The 22,625-nt window shown below is 43.8% G+C and overlaps 1 protein-coding gene across 6 annotated transcripts in view; it reads left to right on the forward strand.

Annotated features, from left to right (window-relative positions):
* The window catches only part of FRY (FRY microtubule binding protein), a 657,235-nt gene that overhangs the window by 562,891 nt on the left and 71,719 nt on the right, over window positions 1-22,625 (forward strand). For all 6 annotated transcript variants that reach the window (XM_085621668.1, XM_085621669.1, XM_085621670.1 and 3 more), the window contains exons 51-54: window positions 3,410-3,580; window positions 9,586-9,786; window positions 10,294-10,455; window positions 15,903-16,063. In XM_085621668.1, coding sequence (XP_085477794.1) covers window positions 3,410-3,580; window positions 9,586-9,786; window positions 10,294-10,455; window positions 15,903-16,063 — 695 coding nt within the window. The remainder of the gene's footprint in view (window positions 1-3,409; window positions 3,581-9,585; window positions 9,787-10,293; window positions 10,456-15,902; window positions 16,064-22,625) is intronic.

Consider the following 22,625-nt stretch of genomic DNA (forward strand, 5'->3'; position numbering starts at 1 on the left):
GATGAAATTACGTTATGCACACAAGAGGGTGCACTCCCAAACATTGTCCTAAATGCTTTCAATTGTCTAGCGGTGAAGGTATCTCAGCTATTATCAATACCTATAAAAAAATCGGATTTCAAAAAAGGTCCTAGGTGGTTTAACCAGGATTGTTAAAAAGCCGCCAGAAATCTAAGAGTAGCACTGGCGTCTAAACCTAGGATAAAAGCTGATGTTCAGCAGTGTAGAAAGACCTACAAAAATATTATCGCAAGACATAAGGAATCTCTTAGGGAAGAGGCGTGGTCAGAGATCTTAGATCCTGCCACCCTTCGAAGTAGCACTGGATTCTGGGCCCTGATGAGGAAACCATTCTTGGCACAGGACCCGGGAGAGGGCACTGAAAGCTATATATCTAAGGAGGAGTGGGAAGTGCACTTTAAGAAGTTATACTGTTGTTCAGGGGACATGGATACGACTTCTGCCTGTAGCAATACCGGTGTACAGATTGTATTTAATAGAGGTGAAGTTTTGGAGGGCATACAGGGTATCACAGTTGGGAAAGCTCCCGGCCCGGATGGGATTCCCCCTGATTTGTTTAAATCTGATCCTAATTTTTGGGCACCCATTCTAGAGTCTGTTTTTAATGCTGCTGTAAAAGAAGGATGCCCACGATCATGGGGTGTTTCTACAATTGTCCCGGTCTTTAAAAACGGTGACAAGGGTAGCCCACACTGCTATCGACCGATTTCTTTAATAGACTCTATGGTCAAGATTGTAGGAAGTATTGTACTGCAAAGACTGTCAGATTGGGTGGAGGAAAAGAATATTATGTCTCCCTCGCAGTATGGTTTTTGTAAAGGCCGTTCGACAATAACTCAATGCCTTAACCTCTTCCTGATCTTAAGCAAATATACCATAATACAGAAAGGTACTATTCATCTTGCCTTTATGGATTTGTCCTCCGCTTTCGACTGTGTCAATCGATGAAAGCTGTGGCAGTCCATGAGGTCGAAAGGGGTTGATAGCGGTTTGGTTGATTTTCTGGTTGCCCTACACTGTAACACCAGTGCCAATGTGAGATACTCCCAGGATCTGAGTGTATCAAATAATTTTAGCATTTGAAAGGGTGTCCGGCAGGGTTGTATCCTGGCCCTTTTTCTTTTTAACTTTTATATTAACGACCTAGATGGTGTGTTACAGGATGTTTGTGCTGACTGCCCAAGAGTTGGCAGGCGTGGAATTCCAATACTTCTTTACGCAGATGATGCAGTACTTATATCCAGAACAGAGAGAGGACTTCAATCACGGCTAACAGTATTTAATTCATTTATGAGAGATAGAGACCTCTTGGTAAATAATACTAAATCCTTTGTATTACAAATTGGTCAGCAACTGAAAAAACCCTTCCTTTTTAGGATTGGTGAAGAAATAATCCCCCTAACTAAAACATTCTCCTACTTAGGAGTTCTCTTTGACACAAAATTAAACTGGGAACCTCATCTTGTAAGGAAAAAAGGAGAAATGGTGAGGGTTAATGCTTCTATTTTTAACTTTGCTACTAAACTGGGGAAAAACCTATTTGTGCTATGTTGAAATTGTACAATGCTAAGTCCGTGGCAACTGCATCCTATGGTAGCGAAATTTGGGGGTACGTCAATGGAGAGCAATTACAGATTGTAGAAAATCGATTCCTGAAGCGTCTTCTGTGTGTCCCCACTGGTACGGCTAACCTCGTTGTTCACGAGGAGCTGGGGTCTTAATATCTCTGTGATTTGCTTGCCCTACGCCCTTTGATGTTTTGGCTTAAACTATGGCTAAATGAGGACATACCCCTAACACATTTAATTGTGAAGGATTTCTTGTCACTGGACAAAGCATTGAGCTCTCCTTGGTTAAGCTACTTAAAATCAAACTTCGATAAACTCGGTCGTCCCGAACTCTTTGCCAATCCACATCTAATTTCAATGGGAGATCTGGAGACCTTAAACAAGCATTTTTACTGGACAGGAGGACTGTGAGAGAAGAAGTGGAGCTTCAGAAACCGAGTGTGAGGAAGTTTGTTATGCTAAAGACTACTGTGGCCATTGAGCCATATTTGGAAGGGTCTTTGACTTCACATGAGAAATTTTTACTGACCAGATTCAGGTTTAACTTGTTCCATCACCTGCTTATTCGACCCAAGTGTGATATTTTTAATAAATCGGCAGCGCCTTGCGGCTGCGACGGAAAGTCTTCGCAGGATATGCTGCATTTATTTTTTTATGTAAATTTTATGAATTCCCACGTAAACAACATTTAGTGATTCTTTTTAAAAAACTTGGTTTTAAACAAATCAGGCCGGCACTTTTGTACTTGCAGCTTTTGCACAGTGACAGTATCCTCCAACTCAAGGAGTTTTTAAAATTATGTATTAGATTGAGAAACTGCCTGGACCAGTGAAACTATGTCCCACCTTTGTGTCTATATTGTCAAAGTACTCTTTTCCTGCATTTGTACCTGATGAAATGGTTGGTTCCTCTGTGACAATGTATTGTATATTTTATGTGTCTTTTATGGTTAGCAAATAACCGAAATAAAGTTTTTGTTGATGATGATGATGATAAAAGGTAGTGTCAGTTGAAAAGTTTAATCTTACCCAGATGGTAGTTGTCTTGTGCAGTAACTTCCACGCTGTTTTCCAGTTATTCCGGCTTAACAACAGCAATTAGATATGTCCCTCAGTATTGGATGTCTCTTTGAGGTACAGGCCTACTCCACATGTCGTAAATGGCGCTAAAAGGTTGAGGGGCACCAAACCTGGTCAGGTAAATGGGTGTACAGATAGGTAAATACAAATAATGCGTATTGTATTTGCTCTTCCTGAATAGTGTCAACATGCTCCCCTTCTCATTACTGACTTTCAATGTCCCTATCAGGAAGTTCTGCAGAAAACTCAGTAAGTCTTAGGTTTCCTTTCTGCTGCTCTGCTGTCAGTGTGGCTCACTAAATCTGCACTGTGGCTACAGAAAATGGACAAAACCATATTCAACACACAATTCGTGTACAAATGTTGCAGATCATTTATCTTTCTCTTAAGAAAATGCTGATCATATTGTCACTTTTGTAATCCGCTGTGCCTGTTGTAATAGCACTTTGATAGCCATGCGTTTACCAAGAAGCTCTGTTGTAATGTTTAGGCAACATGCAGTCCTCTGTTATTGAAAATGAGCAGAGCTATACTCTTGGACATGTTCCAACAGCACAAAATGGATGTTGTTATACAAACTTGGGAGCACCAAGCCAAAGTAAACAATGTTAGGGCTTTCTAATAATAGCTGTACAAGGAATTCGGTGTGAGCTGCAAACAGTCTTCCTGATGAGCAGTTGCAGTTTAGCAGCTGCAGTAATTAGCAGAAATCCTTTGCTTACTGCCTGTTTTGAATTGTAGGTGATTTTTTCTTCCTGTGGCGATTTGGAGTTGCTTGATCACCAGGCCAGCTTGGTCTCCTCGGAGGACAGCGTGCGGGAGCAGGAGATCATGGACGACACCAACAGTGAGCAGCAGTTCAGGGTCTTTCGGGACTTCGACTTCTTGGATGTGGAACTAGAGGATGGAGAGGTACAGTATGCCTGCACCACATTCATATCGAGGAACACTTACCTACGATTTATCCCTCACCAGGCAGACTGCGGCACAACACAAAACACTGTGATAAGTATCAATGGGAAACCTGCCATTGCAATAGATGAGTGAAATCTAAGGGTGTTGCGCTAGAGATCTCAAAGCAAACTCCTTCAGAGTGGTGGCAGTAAGGACTTAATATTTTCTTGGTACATAAATGTCAAGGGTTACTCACACAACACACACAGAAGAAGGCAATGCTTAAAAAACTTTGGAGTTCAACCTCTTAAGACAAGCTAGTATCCAAACCAATGTTTTATTTATAATAATTGGTGCACATGTTTACATATTTAAGTGATAGGTAGTACATCTTTTAATGGGCTAGTGAAATATCGAACAAGTGTAAAAAAATACGCTAGAGTTTTCATTTTAGTAGAGCATGTATTTTTGTTGATTTTATTTTGTATGTTGAGGCTTGCAATTTAGTTTGGGGCACAAATCTGATACCACTATTGTGATTTCTCTTGATTATAAAACTAAGGAGTGAGGTCTGAGAAATACGGAAGTTAATCTCATTCTGGGATTTCATGCCTACAACTCCTAACAACCATTTCCGAGATCTTCAGCTTTTCAGACAGGGAGCTAGTCATAAGCGAGGAGGCTCTACGTAGTGTTGAAAGGGGCAAAATACTGCTCGCATCACAGGTTTGGATAGATCGACTGGTTACTGGCGCAGGGTATATCATTTACGGTCCACCTGAAAAGAGCACTGGCAAAGAGTTGAGAGAAATCTCACAGATAGGAGAGGTAGAAGAATTACGGATGGCTATATCACCTCCCTGTCTTAATTTATAAACATACCGCAAAGATATAGCCAACCATTAGAAATCAAAAGGCAGTAGATAGGTTAATCCAGACTACAGATGCCCCAACTAAAAACCACAATATGGTTTAAAAGGACTCTCACCCACATGTTGTGGCATGCTTCATTATAGAGTCCTACATCTAGAGCTCTCCACTCATTGTCCGCCCATTAAATCAAACATCAAACTTTGATATGGATGAATCACGGAGACAGATTGCTGAAGGTACGGGGACCTAGAATGTTGGATGCCCTCACTCAGACTGATCTTGAGTTCCAAGCATATCTGCTGTCAATTCAGGGAGCTCCTTAAAATCAAACTATTTAGACTTTTGCCTTTAACTGACCCCAGTACAGAACATGGATCATGATCAAAGAGTCAGAGACCTGGTTATGTACAAGTCCAGCTGGACTCTAATCCTCTTATGACGCCGTATTGTATTTTTTCATTCCTCTTTTAAGTGCTCTGATGTAACCAAAAGGAGACATGTAGCAAACTCCTGGTAAATTATTTGATGTATTAGTTAAAATGTATGAAAAGCATGGGGATGTGCATTTTAGTATTCGTATAGTTTGCCATTAGTTCTTGATTTTTCATTGGATAGTTACTCAGGTAGTGGTAACTAGAGGGCTGGAACTGTATTATAAGGGCCTCGTATTTTTGTATAAATATCAAGGCAAGTGGCATGACCCCATGGTGCCTCGAGTAATATATTATACAGCAATTGTAAATCGATGTTCTGTTTGTCTTTTTTTCATTTACTGTATCTGCTCTCCAGGAACTTCAGGTAAGATGATGGTGTCTGTCTGTCACACTTGAATGCTAGTTATTGTTGTGCATTGATGTAATCATGTTATTTTAATTAGCAAATAATTATCTTCTTTATTTCTACTTTGTGTGTTTTAGTAGACTGTAGTTCATTGGTTCTAAACCTCACATAATTAAACAATATTTCAAATCTGTTTTTGTATAAAATGGCTGCTCTTATTTAATGGCTAACACTTCAAAAGGGAAAATTGATTGTTAATAAGACTTAGCATTCAAGATGCATATATATGTTCCCACGGAAATTACATTTCCTCACAGAGGTATAGCTTACATTTGTATTTATTGATCTAATTTAGGTGTCCGTCTTTACATGCGCCTTCCTAATGAATTGTGATTAAGTTAACTTATATTTTAGAAATATCCATTTAGTCATTACTTTCAAACCAATAAACTGAGGACATCCTAGTCAGTGGTGCACACACATTTGTCTATGGGTTTCAGTTCTACCTAACGAGAGGGTGAAGAGAAGCACATTTGCTCTCTCTCTCTAGGATGCTGCATTTCTTACAGACACAACATCTGGAATGTTTGCTACAGGGCTTAATTTGTAAAACAATAAGTAACATTGCCCAAAGTTTGCTCAATACTGGAACTGTCTTGTCGACTGGGAAGAAGTTGTTGTTTTGCCTAACAGTATATGTGGTTAAGCAGCAATTTTCCTTTACTTTATTTATTGCTACTTTCTATACCAAGTCAATTATGGCCTAACTGAATCGTCATTATTTAGGTCTGACTGTGTATGTTAAATTCATGTCACATAAACCTGATCTAAGAGCATAACACATGGGAGCTTCTGGACCAAGATTTTTGAAGGTTTCATTCTTTTTTTTTTTCTTCTCCCATGGTGTCATTGAGACTACTTTCTTAGTTATTAAAATGTGTTAACGCTATTGTGCTGACTTCACAGTACAGAACTGTTGTACAGGTGTGCTTGCTTTCATGAAGTCATGCCACATTACACTTGCTCCACTCCAAGCATGAAGGGCTTGGAAGCTCTTGCCTCTCTACTCTTGCGGGCAGAGGCCTCCACCGCCTCTGGAACAGCAGAGCAGGCTTATTTCATCAGGCCATTAGTCATTATGCTGGGAGTATGAAGGTGCTGGGAGGCTTCTTTACCTATGACCTTCGCTTTAGTGCCCCAGCCCTTTTAGCTTGTTTGTCAAATCGCTGCCCTCCCGAAGAGTGCTGAGCTTCTGTTGCCTTTCAGAGAGCTAGACACATGCATGAGTGTGTAGATGATACCCACTTGTATTGGTGGACGCCGCTTATCTGGGACATCACCCGTGTTAAGCACTTCCATGAATGGCTCCAGATCCAATGCTCGACTATCGTTTGAAAGTTACTTAGCCATGCCTAAGCTTCTGTTGTTAGATGGACAATCTTTCTATATGGCCATCGAGTAATGACTCGAAAAAGTAGGGACAACCCCTGTCTCTCCACAGAGTAGGGGGCTGATTTAGAGATTGGTGAATGGCTTACTCCATCACAAACCTGATGGATATCCCACCGTATTGCAAAATGTGTTATAGCCTAAGGCACTTGTAATAAGGCAGGCAGGACATCTTTCACGTTTGTGACGGAGTAACTAGTCTGCAAAACTCTGAACCAGGCCCTTGGTCTTTGATGTGAAAACTTGGATTCTGGGTACAACCGTGATAATTCTCGCAGGACCATTATCAAGTACGCCAATGTCCAGCTTTACTTGCTGGTAAATGGAAGTCATTTTCATTTGTTGAATAGTGGTGGAGACACTAGACTTGCCTAGAATTGATTTAGACAGTGTGATTTTAGTGCAGTCATTCAAGCCCTCAAAGGCTCATCTTTACTAAAGGCCGAATACTGCAGCGCATTTAACTTCCAAAAGCCAAGATGCCTGTTCACATGTTGATGATCTTCAAGCAGCTTCAATCGTTACCAGTGTAAGCCAGGCGAAGATGTAAGATTCCACGCCTTGCGTCAGAACCAGAGATGTGGGGACTTGTGTGCTTTCCCTACGCGCTGGAAACTGGAAGACTTGAACAGATGATGTTATGCCTCACCAGTGGTCGTAACATTGCAACATGAACTATCAGATTTCAAGAAAAAGTAGTTATATTGGTGATTTCTAAAATACACTGTGAGAAAAGGGATGCTTTCTCAATGATAGTGCAGAAGTTGGAAATGTGATTAATTGTATGGCTTTAATGAGACTAGGTATTTAACAAATAAAAACTAATTATGAAGGGTGATGTTTGAGTTAAACAGAATCATTGGGAACTCTGCTGGTAGCATTCCATTCCATCATTTTGTCTTGCCTACACCATTGCTGAAGTGCACAAATACATGAAAAAGTGGCCATAAGTCATCCAAAAGTTACAGTTCCTCCTGTACTGTTTTACCCCTTCTTCAAGGGCAAAGGCAAGTAATGCCAGATGCGTTTCAGCCTTGTTGGGAATTTCCAGTGATTAGCGGGGACCGTTCTTATGGCAGAGTGGGCGGGGGATCCATATCTGGGTACGGGAGTTCCTAGTGTTTATGATTAATTCATGCATAGCTACATTTATGTGAAAAGCCGCGTTGTATGGGTCCTGCAGAATATTTGAAGGTGCTTTATACTGTCCTGAACTGGAAGCTTGAATTGCAATGTTGCTTTTGGTGGCGGTGCTTTGTAAAGTTTATTTTTGATTTTGAAGTCAGCACTCAAGTTAAAATAATACAAAAAAATATTGATCTCCCTGCCATGTGATAGAATCAAAGTTGGGGTTTCTGTGACAAGATTCCGGATCAAAGGGTTTTTCAACTTAAAGGCTCCACTTTAAGGCATGCCTTTTGGTGCTTCGTACTTTTTGTGGCTGCGGTTTAGGGAAGCCCGGCGAGAGTAGCACCAGAGCATGCCCAAGTCTCGGGCTCTAAACTATTATTTACGGCTTCTCGTTATTGGTCCATGCGTATAAACGTCACACAGCATGCCCAATGTAGTGACTGCTGATGGTGTAGATCTGATGCAGTGGGGGTACGCCCCTAAAAGGATATAGTCCAAATATAAGCCAAAATCCGAATGCAATTTATTTAAGCAGATTCAAACTATATTTTTTAAAAAACAAGCTCAGTGAGTGGGTGAAAAAATAAGGTATATTCCTCTCTTTTGTGTTAAGTATGCAGCATGAGGGAAGGCAATGCATTTCTGGGGGTAAATACAAAATGAAAGGTTTTGGGCATAAAAGATAAAACAAATAGGAGCATGCTAGCCGTAGTCCATAATCGCAGAGATCTAAATTATACTGAACAAATCAACCAACACAGAAAAATTGGTAAAAGTTTAAAAGCTCGTTTAAGGTTATATAGCGGCCTTCAAGTTCTAGTTCTAGTTCAGAAAAGGTTTCGGCAGCCTTAATCATTCACTTTTAAAGTGGTGAGTAAAAACCTCCAACTGTGTTAACCGCTAGGGGGCGCTGCAGGACGCTCTGGAAAGAGAACCGGGCGCAGGGAGCACTGTTAGTTTTCCTTTGCTTGAGGTATGAACTGGCGTGAGCCGACACAACCAAAACACTGCAGGGCGAATGCTAAAGTAAACAGTGTTGCCGTGAGATCATCTTTCTATTTAACGGAGGAAGCACGGCCCTACAAGGGCTGACAAACTAGGGTGCTGAACCGATGCAACTAATGAACTCTGCAGCTCATGTCGCGACACGCTGCCGAAGGAGTTATACGGCCGGAATGGAAGGAGTGGAAATGGGGGTGTTAAATAAGATTCTCTGGGAAATGTGTTTGGTAAACTAGCGAGGTAACTCAAAGAAACGGCCGGGGCAGTTTTGTGTAGTCCAGGGCGGGCACGGCACTGACGTCATTCTTTGCATACCTGTGAAAGGCGGATAGAATGTTGAGACTAACAAAATGGGTCGCTGTATTTTATTCCATACAAAGTTACAAGATCCACGCCAGGATGAATGCATCAGTGAGTCAGTGCCGCCCCTTGCCTCGGGCCCGTTCAAATTAATTTCTCAAACTCTGGCTGTCAACCAGCACAGGAAGTTGCCACCCGTACACAATACCAGCAGAATGCCCCTCGGTAACGCGTGCAACGCCCTTCAATACTGATGCATTTTCCGCTCGCCTGCGAGAAGATGGGGCTGGCAAACACACAACACTTGACATGAATAAAACCCTCTTTATGTTTTCAGTCTCTTTTACGACAAACTCGGCGAATGAATAGATTGCATTGATGGTAACAAGAAAAAAGTTTCTTTAAGCAAGCCGAGCTGTAGACGGCCTCGCGCCACGCTGCGTCCTAACAAACATAGGGAGCTTTCACTGCCTGCTGTGTGGTTTCAGGGCGAGAGCGTGGACAACTTCAACTGGGGCGTGCGCCGGCGGTCGCTGGACAGCCTGGACAAGTGCGACCTGCAGCTGCTGGAGCAGAGCCAGCTCTCGGGCAGCACGCCCAGCCTGGGCAAGAGCAACCACGAGGACTCGGACGAGTCGTCGGAGGAGGAGGAACTCACCGCCAGCCAGATCCTGGAGCCTTCAGACCTGGTAAGGCGGCCCTGCCAGGCTTTCCATGCCCACCACAGTTCACCATTGAAAACAGTCTGGGGCCGCAGCCTGCGGGTGAGGGGGAAGCCTCTCGCCTGCTTGGCCGGCCTTAAGATGCAGCCCTTTGTTTAAAATGTTCAGGAGAACATCTGTGGCTGTTGCAAACACAGGAAGCTCCACATCTGATAAGTGCAACATTAAGCAGCGGCACATTGTGTGGTGAGCCAGAGTGGGCGGCGAGGGCGACCTGACTGCGTTAGGATATGCTCGCTTCCTAGAGGCAGTGATCTGGATGCCTCTACAGCGCTGGGTCTTACGTGAGGCGGCTTCGGTTGCCTTGTCGCTTTTGATGTTGCGTGTGTGGTGTTGCAGTAGTGAAGTGCCTTGCCTGATAAAGAGTGACGAAACGGAAAGCGCTCTGTGTGAAGGTTGGAATGCCAACTTGCTGCATGCTGTCACCTGCACTGTAAATCAACAACCCCTCACCTCTTGTTTTCATTTCTACAGATCATGACTCTGTCTCCATCAGATGAGACCAGCCATATGGACTCTCCCTCCACATCTTGCGACACGCCCTCCGCGGACCAACACTCCCTCAACACAAGGACGTCCAGCTTCGATGTCTCCATGCCTGAGATGGCTAATCATCTCCTGTCCGTGGACTCTAAGGTGAGGTAGCACGAGCGAGGCCACGCCTGCACTTCTTCTTGAGTAAGAATGGTGCACTCGTGGATTGTCGTGATTATTGCGTGGCCGTGTTAATCAGAATGATAGTCTCGAATACCAAACACCCCATACTGAAAGGAAGGCGTTGTTAATATTATCATCCAACCCGATAGTAAGAGGCAGACCCAGTTCTGCGAGGTCATCCCGCGTGAAGGTTACCCACCTGACTTTAAGATGAGTGGGTCCCTAAAGAGTGCATGACCTAAAAACCAGAACTAGGAATCCTTTCCAGTGGGTGTGGCCTATGTAATGAAGGGCGTTGCTTATAACATTAAACTCCAATCCCGTGCTTCCTTTAGAGTACCACATGACCAGAATGTTGGTGCCGCTCTGCGGCCTTTCTGCGATTGCAACCAGACATATCACACACAAACAGATAAATGCCAATTCTTGTTAGCAGTATGGAATAAATGAGTAACAATGATTTTGTTGTGAATAATTGGAACTGACAACTTTTGCATTCTGGGAATCTGAGTTGGTTAATTAACATTACTTAGGTCTGTGAAAGGGGTAGTGGTCTTCAAAGTGTCTCAATCACTCCCATTCTTCTCTCGGCAAAGTTTTTTTCTGAATTCTGTCAGACACTTGCGTCCTTTTGCTCCCCACCTCTTTCTGAAATCCTCCATCTGAATATTTCACACCTCATCTCTTTACTTTAGGGTCCTCTGTTTTCACTCAATCCCACAAATACTTAATTGCAACCCATTTATTTCATAATTCCTCTACACACATACACATCACACTCACCTGTAAGAACTGCATTTTCTCTTACTTTCGCCCCGTCAGAATTTTAGTACTTTTGAGCCTTCTTTTTTTAGGCATAATACAATCTGCCAGTATTAACATACAACTTTTGTGCCTTCTTCACACACTTTCGCAAATTATCACAATTACGATTGGTAGTGCTCTGAGTAATTTTTCAGGTAGGCCCAGGATTGAAGGAGCATGTATTCTGGACACCTTTAAACCCTTTGACAGACAAGTTGATGGCCTTTAGTGCCTTCAGCCTCAACTTCAGATCGCTCATTCGTGGTCCATTATAAACACTCGCCCACAATCTGAACTCACACAGACACCTATAAATAAACGAGTTAACAGTAAGCACGATACAGAAACATCAATTCCCGGAAAAAGCGAGCGCTCTTTAGGAATGCAATGTTTTATGGGCAATTGTCCAAATAAACTTGTTTTTCTACCTACTTTTAGGAATGCAAGATTAAGTAAAACATGTGAAATGTAAACAAGCACTACATCGCTGACAGTAGATAAATGTAGGGCCTGGTAGGGACCTGTTTCAATGTCAGTTTTTTAATTCTACCGGGTCTGTGACCTGGAGGGACTCTCCCCTCTTAAAGCCCTAGTTGTGTGCTCTCAGCATCACAGCTACATGGTGTGGGCGCTGGAAGATGTTCTCCATGAATCACCCCATACATTTCATAGCAGACATGCAGGACTTGGAGATGATGCTGAAAGGAGCCTCACAGTGGACATTACAGAGGGCCACAGACGCAGAGCCCTCCGGTACAGAGCGGCGCTTCATGAGAGTGAGCGCAGTGGCTTTAGCATGGAGTAAGAGGTCGGCGAACCTCGTGAAAGGCTCGTTTCTCGTACTCGTATCAGTTGCTTCAGCTGTGGGAGGAATCATTTCACTTTTAACAAACACTTTTCGGAGTGACTCCAGTGTGCTGGCTCAAGTGAAAATCTGTGTAATTGAGAATGCGCTCCCATGAAATGCTTTTAACAAACAAATGATGGACGGAATGCTGACAATGCATACATTCTCCCCCAGTCAAGAGATCTGGGTTAAATCCATCGTTCTTTTGCCCACTACACCACCCCAGTTTAGACATGGCCATATGCAAATCAGTCTTGACCCTGTGCCTCATGGGAACAGTCCAGCCCGAACTGCCAAGCCATGTCTTCCCTGGACCGGAATCAAGCATCCTAGGACCGGTTTCTGGCTATCAGCCGTCATCAGCCAGGGTAGCTTGACTCCAGTGGCGTAGTGAGCACGGGTCCCACGTCTGGGAATACCCATCCCACTTAGGGCGAAAAGCGTTACAACAAACAAATGATGGACGGAATGCTGACAATGCATACATTCTCCCCCAGTCAAGAGATCTGGGTTAAATCCATCGTTCTTTTGCCCACTACACCACCCCAGTTTAGACATGGCCATATGCAAATCAGTCTTGACCCTGTGCCTCATGGGAACAGTCCAGCCCGAACTGCCAAGCCATGTCTTCCCTGGACCGGAATCAAGCATCCTAGGACCGGTTTCTGGCTATCAGCCGTCATCAGCCAGGGTAGCTTGACTCCAGTGGCGTAGTGAGCACGGGTCCCACGTCTGGGAATACCCATCCCACTTAGGGCGAAAAGCGTTACAACAAACAAATGATGGACGGAATGCTGACAATGCATACATTCTCCCCCAGTCAAGAGATCTGGGTTAAATCCATCGTTCTTTTGCCCACTACACCACCCCAGTTTAGACATGGCCATATGCAAATCAGTCTTGACCCTGTGCCTCATGGGAACAGTCCAGCCCGAACTGCCAAGCCATGTCTTCCCTGGACCGGAATCAAGCATCCTAGGACCGGTTTCTGGCTATCAGCCGTCATCAGCCAGGGTAGCTTGACTCCAGTGGCGTAGTGAGCACGGGTCCCACGTCTGGGAATACCCATCCCACTTAGGGCGAAAAGCGTTATTGTAACGCCCATGAAATGTTGACACGTATTCTTGTGCTGTGTCCTTACGCGCCTATGTCGTCCCTTAATGGAGTATAGGAGAATTAACATAATGGCACTGCTTTTACAGCTAAATATTCCAGTGAGAATTGTTTTTCAGTGAGCACACAGCTACCAGGCGCTCCTGTCTCCTACATTTTATATGTTTTAATGGGAAACAAAGGGATTTTTAACATTCAGTTTATAGCTACTTAGTGACTCTTGGAACCCAGGAAGCTAATCCAGATTTCCCCTGTGTATTTAACAAGATGAAGTTTCTAAATATTGCTATAAAGGGAGTATTTCCATGTTCATTACTTATAGTGGATACCTTACATGGCGATCTCTTTGATGTCCACTCGCCAAGACCTGTGCAATGGATTGTGTACTCATTTCCGCTGTTTATTTGGTATTTATTGGTTATTTAGTAGTGTGCGAGCTCTTGATTTTACTCCATGTTCACAGATGTTCGTGAGATAGGAAGAGCTGACTCTGACTACCCGCACAGAATACCAGGGTACGGCAACAGCCCTGGAGGGAGGGTGAGGGTGAAATGAGATTGTATACATACAGTAGGTACGAGAAGAAGTGAGTTCAGTTGTTCAAACATAGAATCTAGTGTTTTCCAGGGTTGCTTAATGAAGTGGTCCTGTCTGCATGAGCTAATGATGGTGCAAGTCTCGTGTAATGGAGAAATGTTGTTCCTCATCCTTGGTTCCTTGGTGCAGGAATTCTTGCCGTCTGGTCTTGTTCTTTGTACACTTCTTGATTTCAGGCTGGTCAGTGTGGTGACTCCGTTCACACCAGAGGCCACATTAGGTGTTTAGCTTTTTTGGTGTACCTGTTATTCAAGCCTCGTATTTCAATTTGCCATTTATTTTTAGATATGGGATTGACATCTAAGGCTAAATGATCAAAATTGCCCCAGGGGCACTTTGAGGTAGGAGTCGCAGATGCTAACGGCTGGACAGGCCTTTTATTCCACCGGACATTTATTTCCTTGGTGGGCTGGGGCCCTTGGAGGCTTGTTTTGAAAGCACATGCTGCTCTTTGGTGCCTCTGTCACTTTCCACAGCTCCTAGAGGTTAATCGCAGCAGGCACAGGGAGGCTTCAAGAGAGAGAGAGAGAGATCAAAGAAGGAGAAGAGAAGGAGAGAGGGAGAATGGATGGAAAGAGAGGGATTGCGACAGCAGATGAAAAGAGTGGGGCTGCTTTGAGCATTTTTGCCAGGGCTCGTTTTGGGTCGCCAGTCTGGCTCTGCAGACAGGATCAGGGAGTGTATATTTTGTGCCGACACGATCACGAGAGGCCGTTCCCTAATTTGCATGGCACCAAGTTGGTCAATGCTCCCTATCCAAATATGGTCCCTTATCCTGTAGTTGAGGGAGGCAGATATGGGGTCGTTCAGTGTCCTTGATGATTGACACATCCGGGTGCCTATTGTGTGTTTTTAGTATGGCAAGTCATTTCTCCTTGGGGCCTCCAAGTGGTCATAGAGGTTGAGGATAAATGGAGATAGGTTGAAGTCCTGCAGCGCTCTGCAGGTGAATGGTAGCATCTGCTCCATTTAAGGACCTTCTATAATTATGATGTGCAGCACCAGAATACTGTGTCCAAGAGTCCCTGTGATTATTCAGGTTTTGTGCAGAGATGTGTGTTCTTTCAGCCTCATTCTCTTGCAAGCTGCTTGATCGCTGTTAGAAACATCTCCTCCCACCAGACCAATCTGGAGAGGTCACGGAATCTGAAACAGTGTGTGGGCCTGGGAGCCCTTCTGTGCTTCCAGTATTTGCTCATCCACATATCTTCAGCCCTTTCAAGTTCAAAATAAGACTAAGACCACCCGAAAAACGAACATCCGCTCCTTTTATAATTCAACACTTTTTCCACTGGACAACCCCAGTCCACAAAGACTTCCCCTTTGACCCACACCATCATTTCATTCTACAGCTCCTTTGGAACTCCCCATGCTATAGCTGCCACCGTTTCTCAAATACAGATGACAGGTGGCTTGCCGGAAAAGACCCACCTCTTCTAAGAGACACTCCCTATGGCCAGGGCCACTGGAATTATGTGGCAGGGTTGACATAATTATGTGACAAGAAGAGGCAAATTATGTGGGGGTAATGTGGAACATTTTGTGATAGTATTACTTCCTTATTTTGTCATTAATACATAGGTTAACACTGACTGGACAAAGGTTTCACCTGTTTAGTACTAAGTAACACCCAAATACAAGCAACAGAAAGGGGATCCAGCCATACATTGCAAAGGGCCTTCCACGGCTACACGTGTTACCACGTTTTTAGTGACCTTTAATTTGTTAGAGCTAGAATAAAAAAAAAATCTGCAGATTATGCAGCAGATGATGGTTTATGTGGCAAATGCGGCAAATTTATAATCATGCTGACAACTCCACAGCCTCAAAATCGCAGAATTCCAGCAGCCCTGCCTGTGGCTTACAAATCACACCAGTCCTCACTCTTAAACGCTGAAAGCACTACGGAACTTGTTTTCTGTCTATAAAATACAGAACTGCATCCATTAATTCTTACAACAGCCCCATGTCATTTATCAGTCTATGGGCATTGCGGGCTGCACCTGAGATTGACCGCTCTGTGGCTGGGGGTTCTTTCCCGCTTCTAAATCGCGATGTCTTTCAGGAGGAAGTTGCCCTTGACGAGGATGACGCAACCGTTCAAGAAGACGACCTTTCAGGATCAATGAGTGAGATCCCGGCCGCCTTTGAATGTAATGACATCCTAGAGATGACCGAATTGGAAGACAAAGATGAGCGCGCACTGGAGCCGTTCGCTCTGACGAGGTAAGACGCAACATGGTCCCTTTACAACTTGGACATGAACGTGTGTATCTGCAGGTCCTAAATTCTGTGCTCCGCTCCCCTTCTTGTCAACAAGATGCTGCCCCACAGGTTCCTTTGGTGGAGGGAGCATCGTTGCATGGTCACCCTCCAGTATAAGGGGGCGCATGCCATCGCGGGGAACCTGCTGGTGGGGAGTTCTGGTCTATAGGTATTATTGTGTGTACAAAGTCTTGTCAGTTTACCACATTCCGGAGGCCTGCGGTATATCAAGGCATTTCAGTTATTGGAACTAGAATTTGATGGGGCGGCAGTGACGTTTATGGTGGTTGGGCAAGAGGGTGGTACCATACTTACCCTGGGCAAGCTTCAGGGTGGTGCCGCCGCAGTGGACGCTGATCTGGAGGGGGCACTGACATCAGGGGGGGGTGTTGTGTTTAGCATTAATTTAGGATTTAAAAGCAGCTGATGCAGAGTTCCTTGTGTGTCCAGATTTCAGGCAGCAATACAAAATTTAAAAATAACCCTTGTGATTAATCTTCCTGCTACAAAGAGCGTTTGAGTTTTGTTCAGTGGCAGATTTGACTCGCCATAAAGTAGCACAGATGGTATGCCTGCTGCGAATTATAAATTAGTATTTTTGTGTGGATAGCTGAGTGGATTAGTAAAGCCAGCCTTTACCAGTGCTTTAAAACAAATTAAATGTATGTGAGAGCGGGGCTTTGGAGAGGCGAGGGACCCTTTGCCAGGTGGTAGTGAGGGAATCTGAGGAGGACGTGGCACTAAAAGAAAACAACACACCAGGTGCCACCAGCGCTAAAGCTGGCCCTGTACTTACCTTTAGGTAACTTACAGACCCTGGAGGTGTGAATGCCTGCAAATATGAGGAATTAGCGGGAGTCCGCTTTGGAGAGCAAAAACGGGTTGGGCACACTTCTGAAGCAGAGTGATGGGACGAGGGACCTCAGTTTTTTCAGAACTTTTAAAGGGACAGAGGTCTTACCATGTGTGGAGAAATGGCGGTTGTGAGATGCCGAAAGTAAGAAATACCAAAATAATTGTCAAAGGACTGACAAGTATCACATGTACTAAACTGGCGAGAGAACTCACCTGCTCATATATATTGTAATGCTAAAGTAATGAATAGTCCAGGAACGGACAGACATCCAGGGCATTGGGTTAGGTATTCGACCTACGTGTATGCACATTATTGGATTACACAGCAGAATGTTGGCTTTAACTTGCATACAGAAACACCTAATGCTGAAGTAAGCACAGTGATCAGAGGGCCACTGCAATAGTACATATAACAGCAGCAATTCCTTTTATGTGTATAAACGCAAAACATTTTTCTGTAGGCTACAGTTGCATCTTGATGTGGGACATGGACACAGGTGTCCATCTTGCCTAGAAGTTCAGCAGAAAACAGTGTCCAGAGATGTGGGAGAAATGGAGCCTAGCCAATAAGGGTTTGACATTCATAGACCCTAATGGGCTAATCTTAGGTATGTCATTCAGGGTGGAGTGAGTTTTGTGGGATGGCCATAGAGCTACATGGTATAATGGGTTGTAAAATTGTTGGGGAGGGACTATGTGCCGTTCCTAGGTCAGTGCACATTAAAGTCCCACCTTTGTTCATTATGGACGGAAGAGAACCATGGTGTAATGTCTCTGTGATGCCAATCTTTGACGAGGTACATCTATTCAGCACAGTGCTCATCATAATTAGTTGGGATGCCAAGGGGTAATGAGCAGACATATGACCCTTTTGATATTTCTCAGATCCTCCAAGAAATCTGAAGGTATTACAACAACTGACACTCAGTGCTTGATTTGTAAAAAAAAAAAAAAAATGAAGTGCCCGGGCTCTTCTTGGTAGGCCAATGCAGCCTGCACTACGCATTGACCCTGCCAGCTCTGTCAATGGCAGTACCAACATAACACTTAATCATCACACTCCTACAAATGTGACAATTCAGACTATTTCAGGCCACAGAAAGCTATAATAATGTCGTGAGAGGTTGGTATTATTAATTTTGAATGCCATTTGATTTAATAAACATGGTTGTTGTGCACATTTTAGACAGCGCCACCATGTGGTGGACTGTCACTTGACAATTAAATGCTGGTGCAGAGCACCGGAAACCACCGGATCAAATTAAGCACTGCACTGTTGTGTGTCCTATGTACATCCACTCCTCGTCTGGTGTGGGACCTGGGAGCATGTTTATAGTGCCCACCTGTGGCTTGAATTGTGCCTAGAATATGATGTATATAGATTACTGCGGCAGCTGTCTAATGAACCAAATGGATCAGAGTGTGCAGAACAGTCTGAGACGTGTCATAATTCTGATGCTGGCACTAACACAGAGTACAAAGAGGAGCACTTAAATGGCAGGTTTTCTTTTTTTCTGTTTCTTCTTTGACCTACCTCATAACGTATTTCCATAAGTTCAAACCTGTCCCCTTCCTGGCCCAAATTGTCCTTCTTTTCAAATCTTTGAATGTAAGGCATTGTGCTGGTGCACTTTTATTGGAAGAACATTGGGCAGAACATGCTAGATTTAAAAGCGCAGCCATGTGGTGGTGTTCTGCAATTACATTTGCATCAGCTCAGTTTTCCGGGTTACTGTTTCTCGAAAGATTGCAGATCACTAAAAAAACAATTCATGGCATTTCCAGCCTTTATAAAGGAGTCTTAAATAGAGGGGGTTCATCAGCAAAATGTGAAAACCGAGTCTATTCACCAAGTTGCGTAGCATCTTTGGGAAATAAGGAGACATGTTTACCCCACTACAAGAGGTCAGTCGCATACCTATGACCCGTCAAGCCATAGAACCATGTTCATGGATTATTACTTGCAGCAGTGCCATGTCTTGCATTTCATATCGATAGTCATTATAGAAAGAATTGTGGAATCGGGAGTCCTATCATTTTAAGTGATGATACTACTAACCGCGCGGTGTGCTGTTTCTCCGAGCTCGTAAGATGGGCTGGATAGTTAACTCCTCGCCGCTGACATCTGATATGGTACCACATTTGGATCTAAACTCAGCCAGCTCTATAGCGAGGGCATGGGGTGCGGGCAAACCCCCTAAAGTGGCAGATGGAGAGGCAGATCTCGAAAGTGGAAGGGTGGTCTATTGGATGCCCAAGAAAGTGGGAAAAGCTATGGGGCCTATGGGGGAAGTATAGGGGCCAATTGGGGGACGCCTTGGAGAGGTTCCAGGCATGTTAAAAATAAAGTCTGAGTGGTGCCTTGACCCGTGCGGAGAGGTGCCACTTATATGATAATGAGTCCGGGTTGTACATGATTTTAACAGATATTCCAAAGGTGGTGTGTTGCACATTCTCTATTACTGATCATGATTTCCATGTATGCATCTAATCTTGTATGCTGAGCAACTGTGAAATAAAAATAGGTTTAAAAAAAAAATACACTCCGAAAACTCAGCCTTCTATCTATCCTTCTGAAGTAGATAAATTGAGCACAGTTGCACTGGGTGATAGTTATACCTTATATTTACAGTGCTTAGAAGTGACTAAACTGGTTTTGTGCGCTAAATAAAATAGAATTTGTCGTGGGCATCACCTCCAGCCATGAATATTTCATTTCCAGAAGAAACCATCACTAAAGCCCAGCAACCCATCTACGAGAAGGTTTTAAATGTGTGTAGGAAGTAAGTGGTGGCGACGGGGTGTGCCCAGGACGTTTCCTCCGCACTGGGTGAGGCCTGTTTAGCTCGCCTCTCTTGTTACAACACCTCGCAGAGAACACTGGTAACTCGCACCGCTGAACGGGTTAGCACTGGAGAAGGGAAGGGTGGCCCTGCGGTTTCTCAAGGGAGGAAGTGGAAGGGACATTGCCACAGCGTCACTTTGCAACTCTTTGGAGGCAACTTCTGAGTGAAAGGCTGGCACTGAACCAGTTCTTTTTAGCACTCCGGCCAAAAGAGCAACCACCCGCCCCTTCAAGCGCCAGGAGCCAGTCTGCCAGGAGTGTGCACCGGGGTGTCAAAACAGGACCCAATTGTTCAGCTTTGAGGCGGAGGCCTGCAGGCAGAGCTGTGGTGTACACGTGCAGTGTGTCTGATCCGGCGCCCTCGGGTGGGGTATGTTAAGGCATGCATGTGGACCACAACGCTTTACAAAAGGTGATAGAACAGAGAATACTTACTTTTAAGAAGCAACAATCGACAGATGCAATTATTTGACAAACCGTGGGCGTCATTGACAAAGCCATTTGCACGTTGTTAAACTCAGTTACCTAAATGGCTCCGTTTAAAATTGTGAACCTGTTGTGGGGCGTGTTTACTAATATTTCATACAATGAAGGGCAGAAACCAAAGTTGCCGTGCCGTGGTGTGTGAGACGGACAGAGCAGGACAGTGTCATATCTACTAAGATATTGTAGTGTAGTTCCTATTTCCCTTCTAGGCTGTGCGCGGAATAATATACACTATAGTTTTTGCATAGGACTAAGGTCAGTATGCTCCTATCGAGTACATTAAACCTTATTACTTGTGTGTGCCAGCTAACTCAGAGGGCACTAGAAACTTCTCGAATAAACAAGAAGGGCATAGTTTCTGATAACCACATAAACATGACAACTTTGTTTCCCTTAGAATTGGAATGCTTCTCATAATCGTGGAAACAATCGATAACAGTTTCACTCAGTCAATCGTGCATGCTTAGTTTCTTCAGAGTTACACAGAAATAGATAGACGGGCGTTTCAATAAAAGGGGTTTATTGAACAGTCTTGTTTCTCGTGTAAGAGATATGAGCTGTTACAATTGTTAGACAGTAAGCAAAATATAATACGCACAGCGCAAACAGTAAGAAGAAATAATACTGCAATAGCATTGTCTTTTAGCTATGACATATATCATATATACATACATAAATAACACAGGCTAAAAAGTGAATACTCGTCTGATACTTCTAAAATAGTCCTACCCCAGTGTACCTAACCTAAGTGTAGTACGAGGTAAGAAGTAGGTGCTGTTTTCTATAGCATGGTATATACTAAGTTTAGTATGCCAAGAGTCCCTCTAGGTTCTAGTCGGCTCCATAAACTTTAGAATGAGCAAGGTGGGAATCTCTATCCGGGTCTCAAACTCTTAACACCCGGTGAAGGGAGTCAGAACACTGAAAGCTGGATTCTCTGCGAGCAGGGATGACAGCGTCTGGTCAGTGCGTCAGGCCGGGATATGGTCTCTTCCGACCTTGCCGTGGCGAACCGTGCAGTCAAGTCGTGCTGAGTCGTGCCGTGGTTTGCCATGGTAAGGGAAGGCATATTTATTAGGAATGCTAGCATTAACGTATAGTCGGGCAGAGGAAGACGTCATGGATGAACCCCTAAGGAATAGTAGTTCATGCATAATATATGAGTTCTTGGAGAAATCAATAATCCTAGCTAGGGAAAGTCCCGTTCGGCTTAAGGGTCTGGTTTCTAATAACTCGTGACGTGGGATGGACTGATGTAGGTGACCTTGCCTGTATTTGGTTACCATGGCTAATGCCTAAATAAGGACTGGGATTCTATGCCTAAATAAGTATATAAGGACATGATTCAGGGAAACCTATATACGGGTATCTAAATCGAAACACAACAATATGGCGCTGCTACTGTGCTCTCTCCCTCAGCACTAGCGCGCTTTCAAGCTGCCTAACGCTACACATACGTGTTATCACAATAATGAAACGTGTGCGTGATGTTTAGCATACATTTTGTACTGGAAGGATAGCTCAGAGGTACTTTAAGCATTTCCCCATTATTTACTTGTGCTGTAAACTGCAGCATACAACCAAAGATTGAAAGGTTTGAAGAAAAAAAAGACTTTTCTCCTACTTTGTACCAGCCTCAAGAATGCATTCTCTTTTTGGTGCAATGCTCGGTCTACCATTTCTAGTAGATGGGGCTTTACGTCAAAAACCATGGCTACTAACTTGAGAACGCCCACGTACCGCCCATGGAGCACCCCCTTGGCACGGAATAGCGCAGAGCACTACTTGTGTTACTTTTAGCCGCTTTCCAGCACAAAAAAAGGTTTTGCTTGAAAAAGTAAATCATTTTTTTCCAGATTTTACACTGGTTTGTGTCACTTTTAGTGACTATCCACAGGCACAGAGCCTTCATAAATCTGCCCCTTAGTATTCTCTAAAGCTGGATTTGCATTCATAAACATCATTTTCTCATACATTCATCTTTAGTTTTTGCCTACACAGCACTTACTCTGTACTTGCAAAATCTCTTTTAAATAATAGTTTTTTTTTTAAAACGGCTTTCATTATTTATCATTTGTTGGCTTGCTTTTCACTCTCATCTCTTTGCTTTTTATTGGTTATTACATTCAGTTTCATGTCTCCCTTTGTCTTCCCTGGTGTGTTTGTGTTTTCTGTGGAGCATGGATCAAGTACCTCTTCCTTTTGAAGTCCTCATCAACTACTTTCGTTGCGGGTACTTTTTTTCTTTCTCAACATGCACTCTTAGAGAGTGTATATATTTGAAGTCCCTTTCCTTCACCCCAGCCCTCTTCCCACTCTCATTCTTTATCAACCACC

The sequence above is a fragment of the Triturus cristatus genome, chromosome 8 (assembly GCF_964204655.1).
Source record: "Triturus cristatus chromosome 8, aTriCri1.1, whole genome shotgun sequence".
Lineage (NCBI taxonomy): Eukaryota > Metazoa > Chordata > Amphibia > Caudata > Salamandridae > Triturus > Triturus cristatus.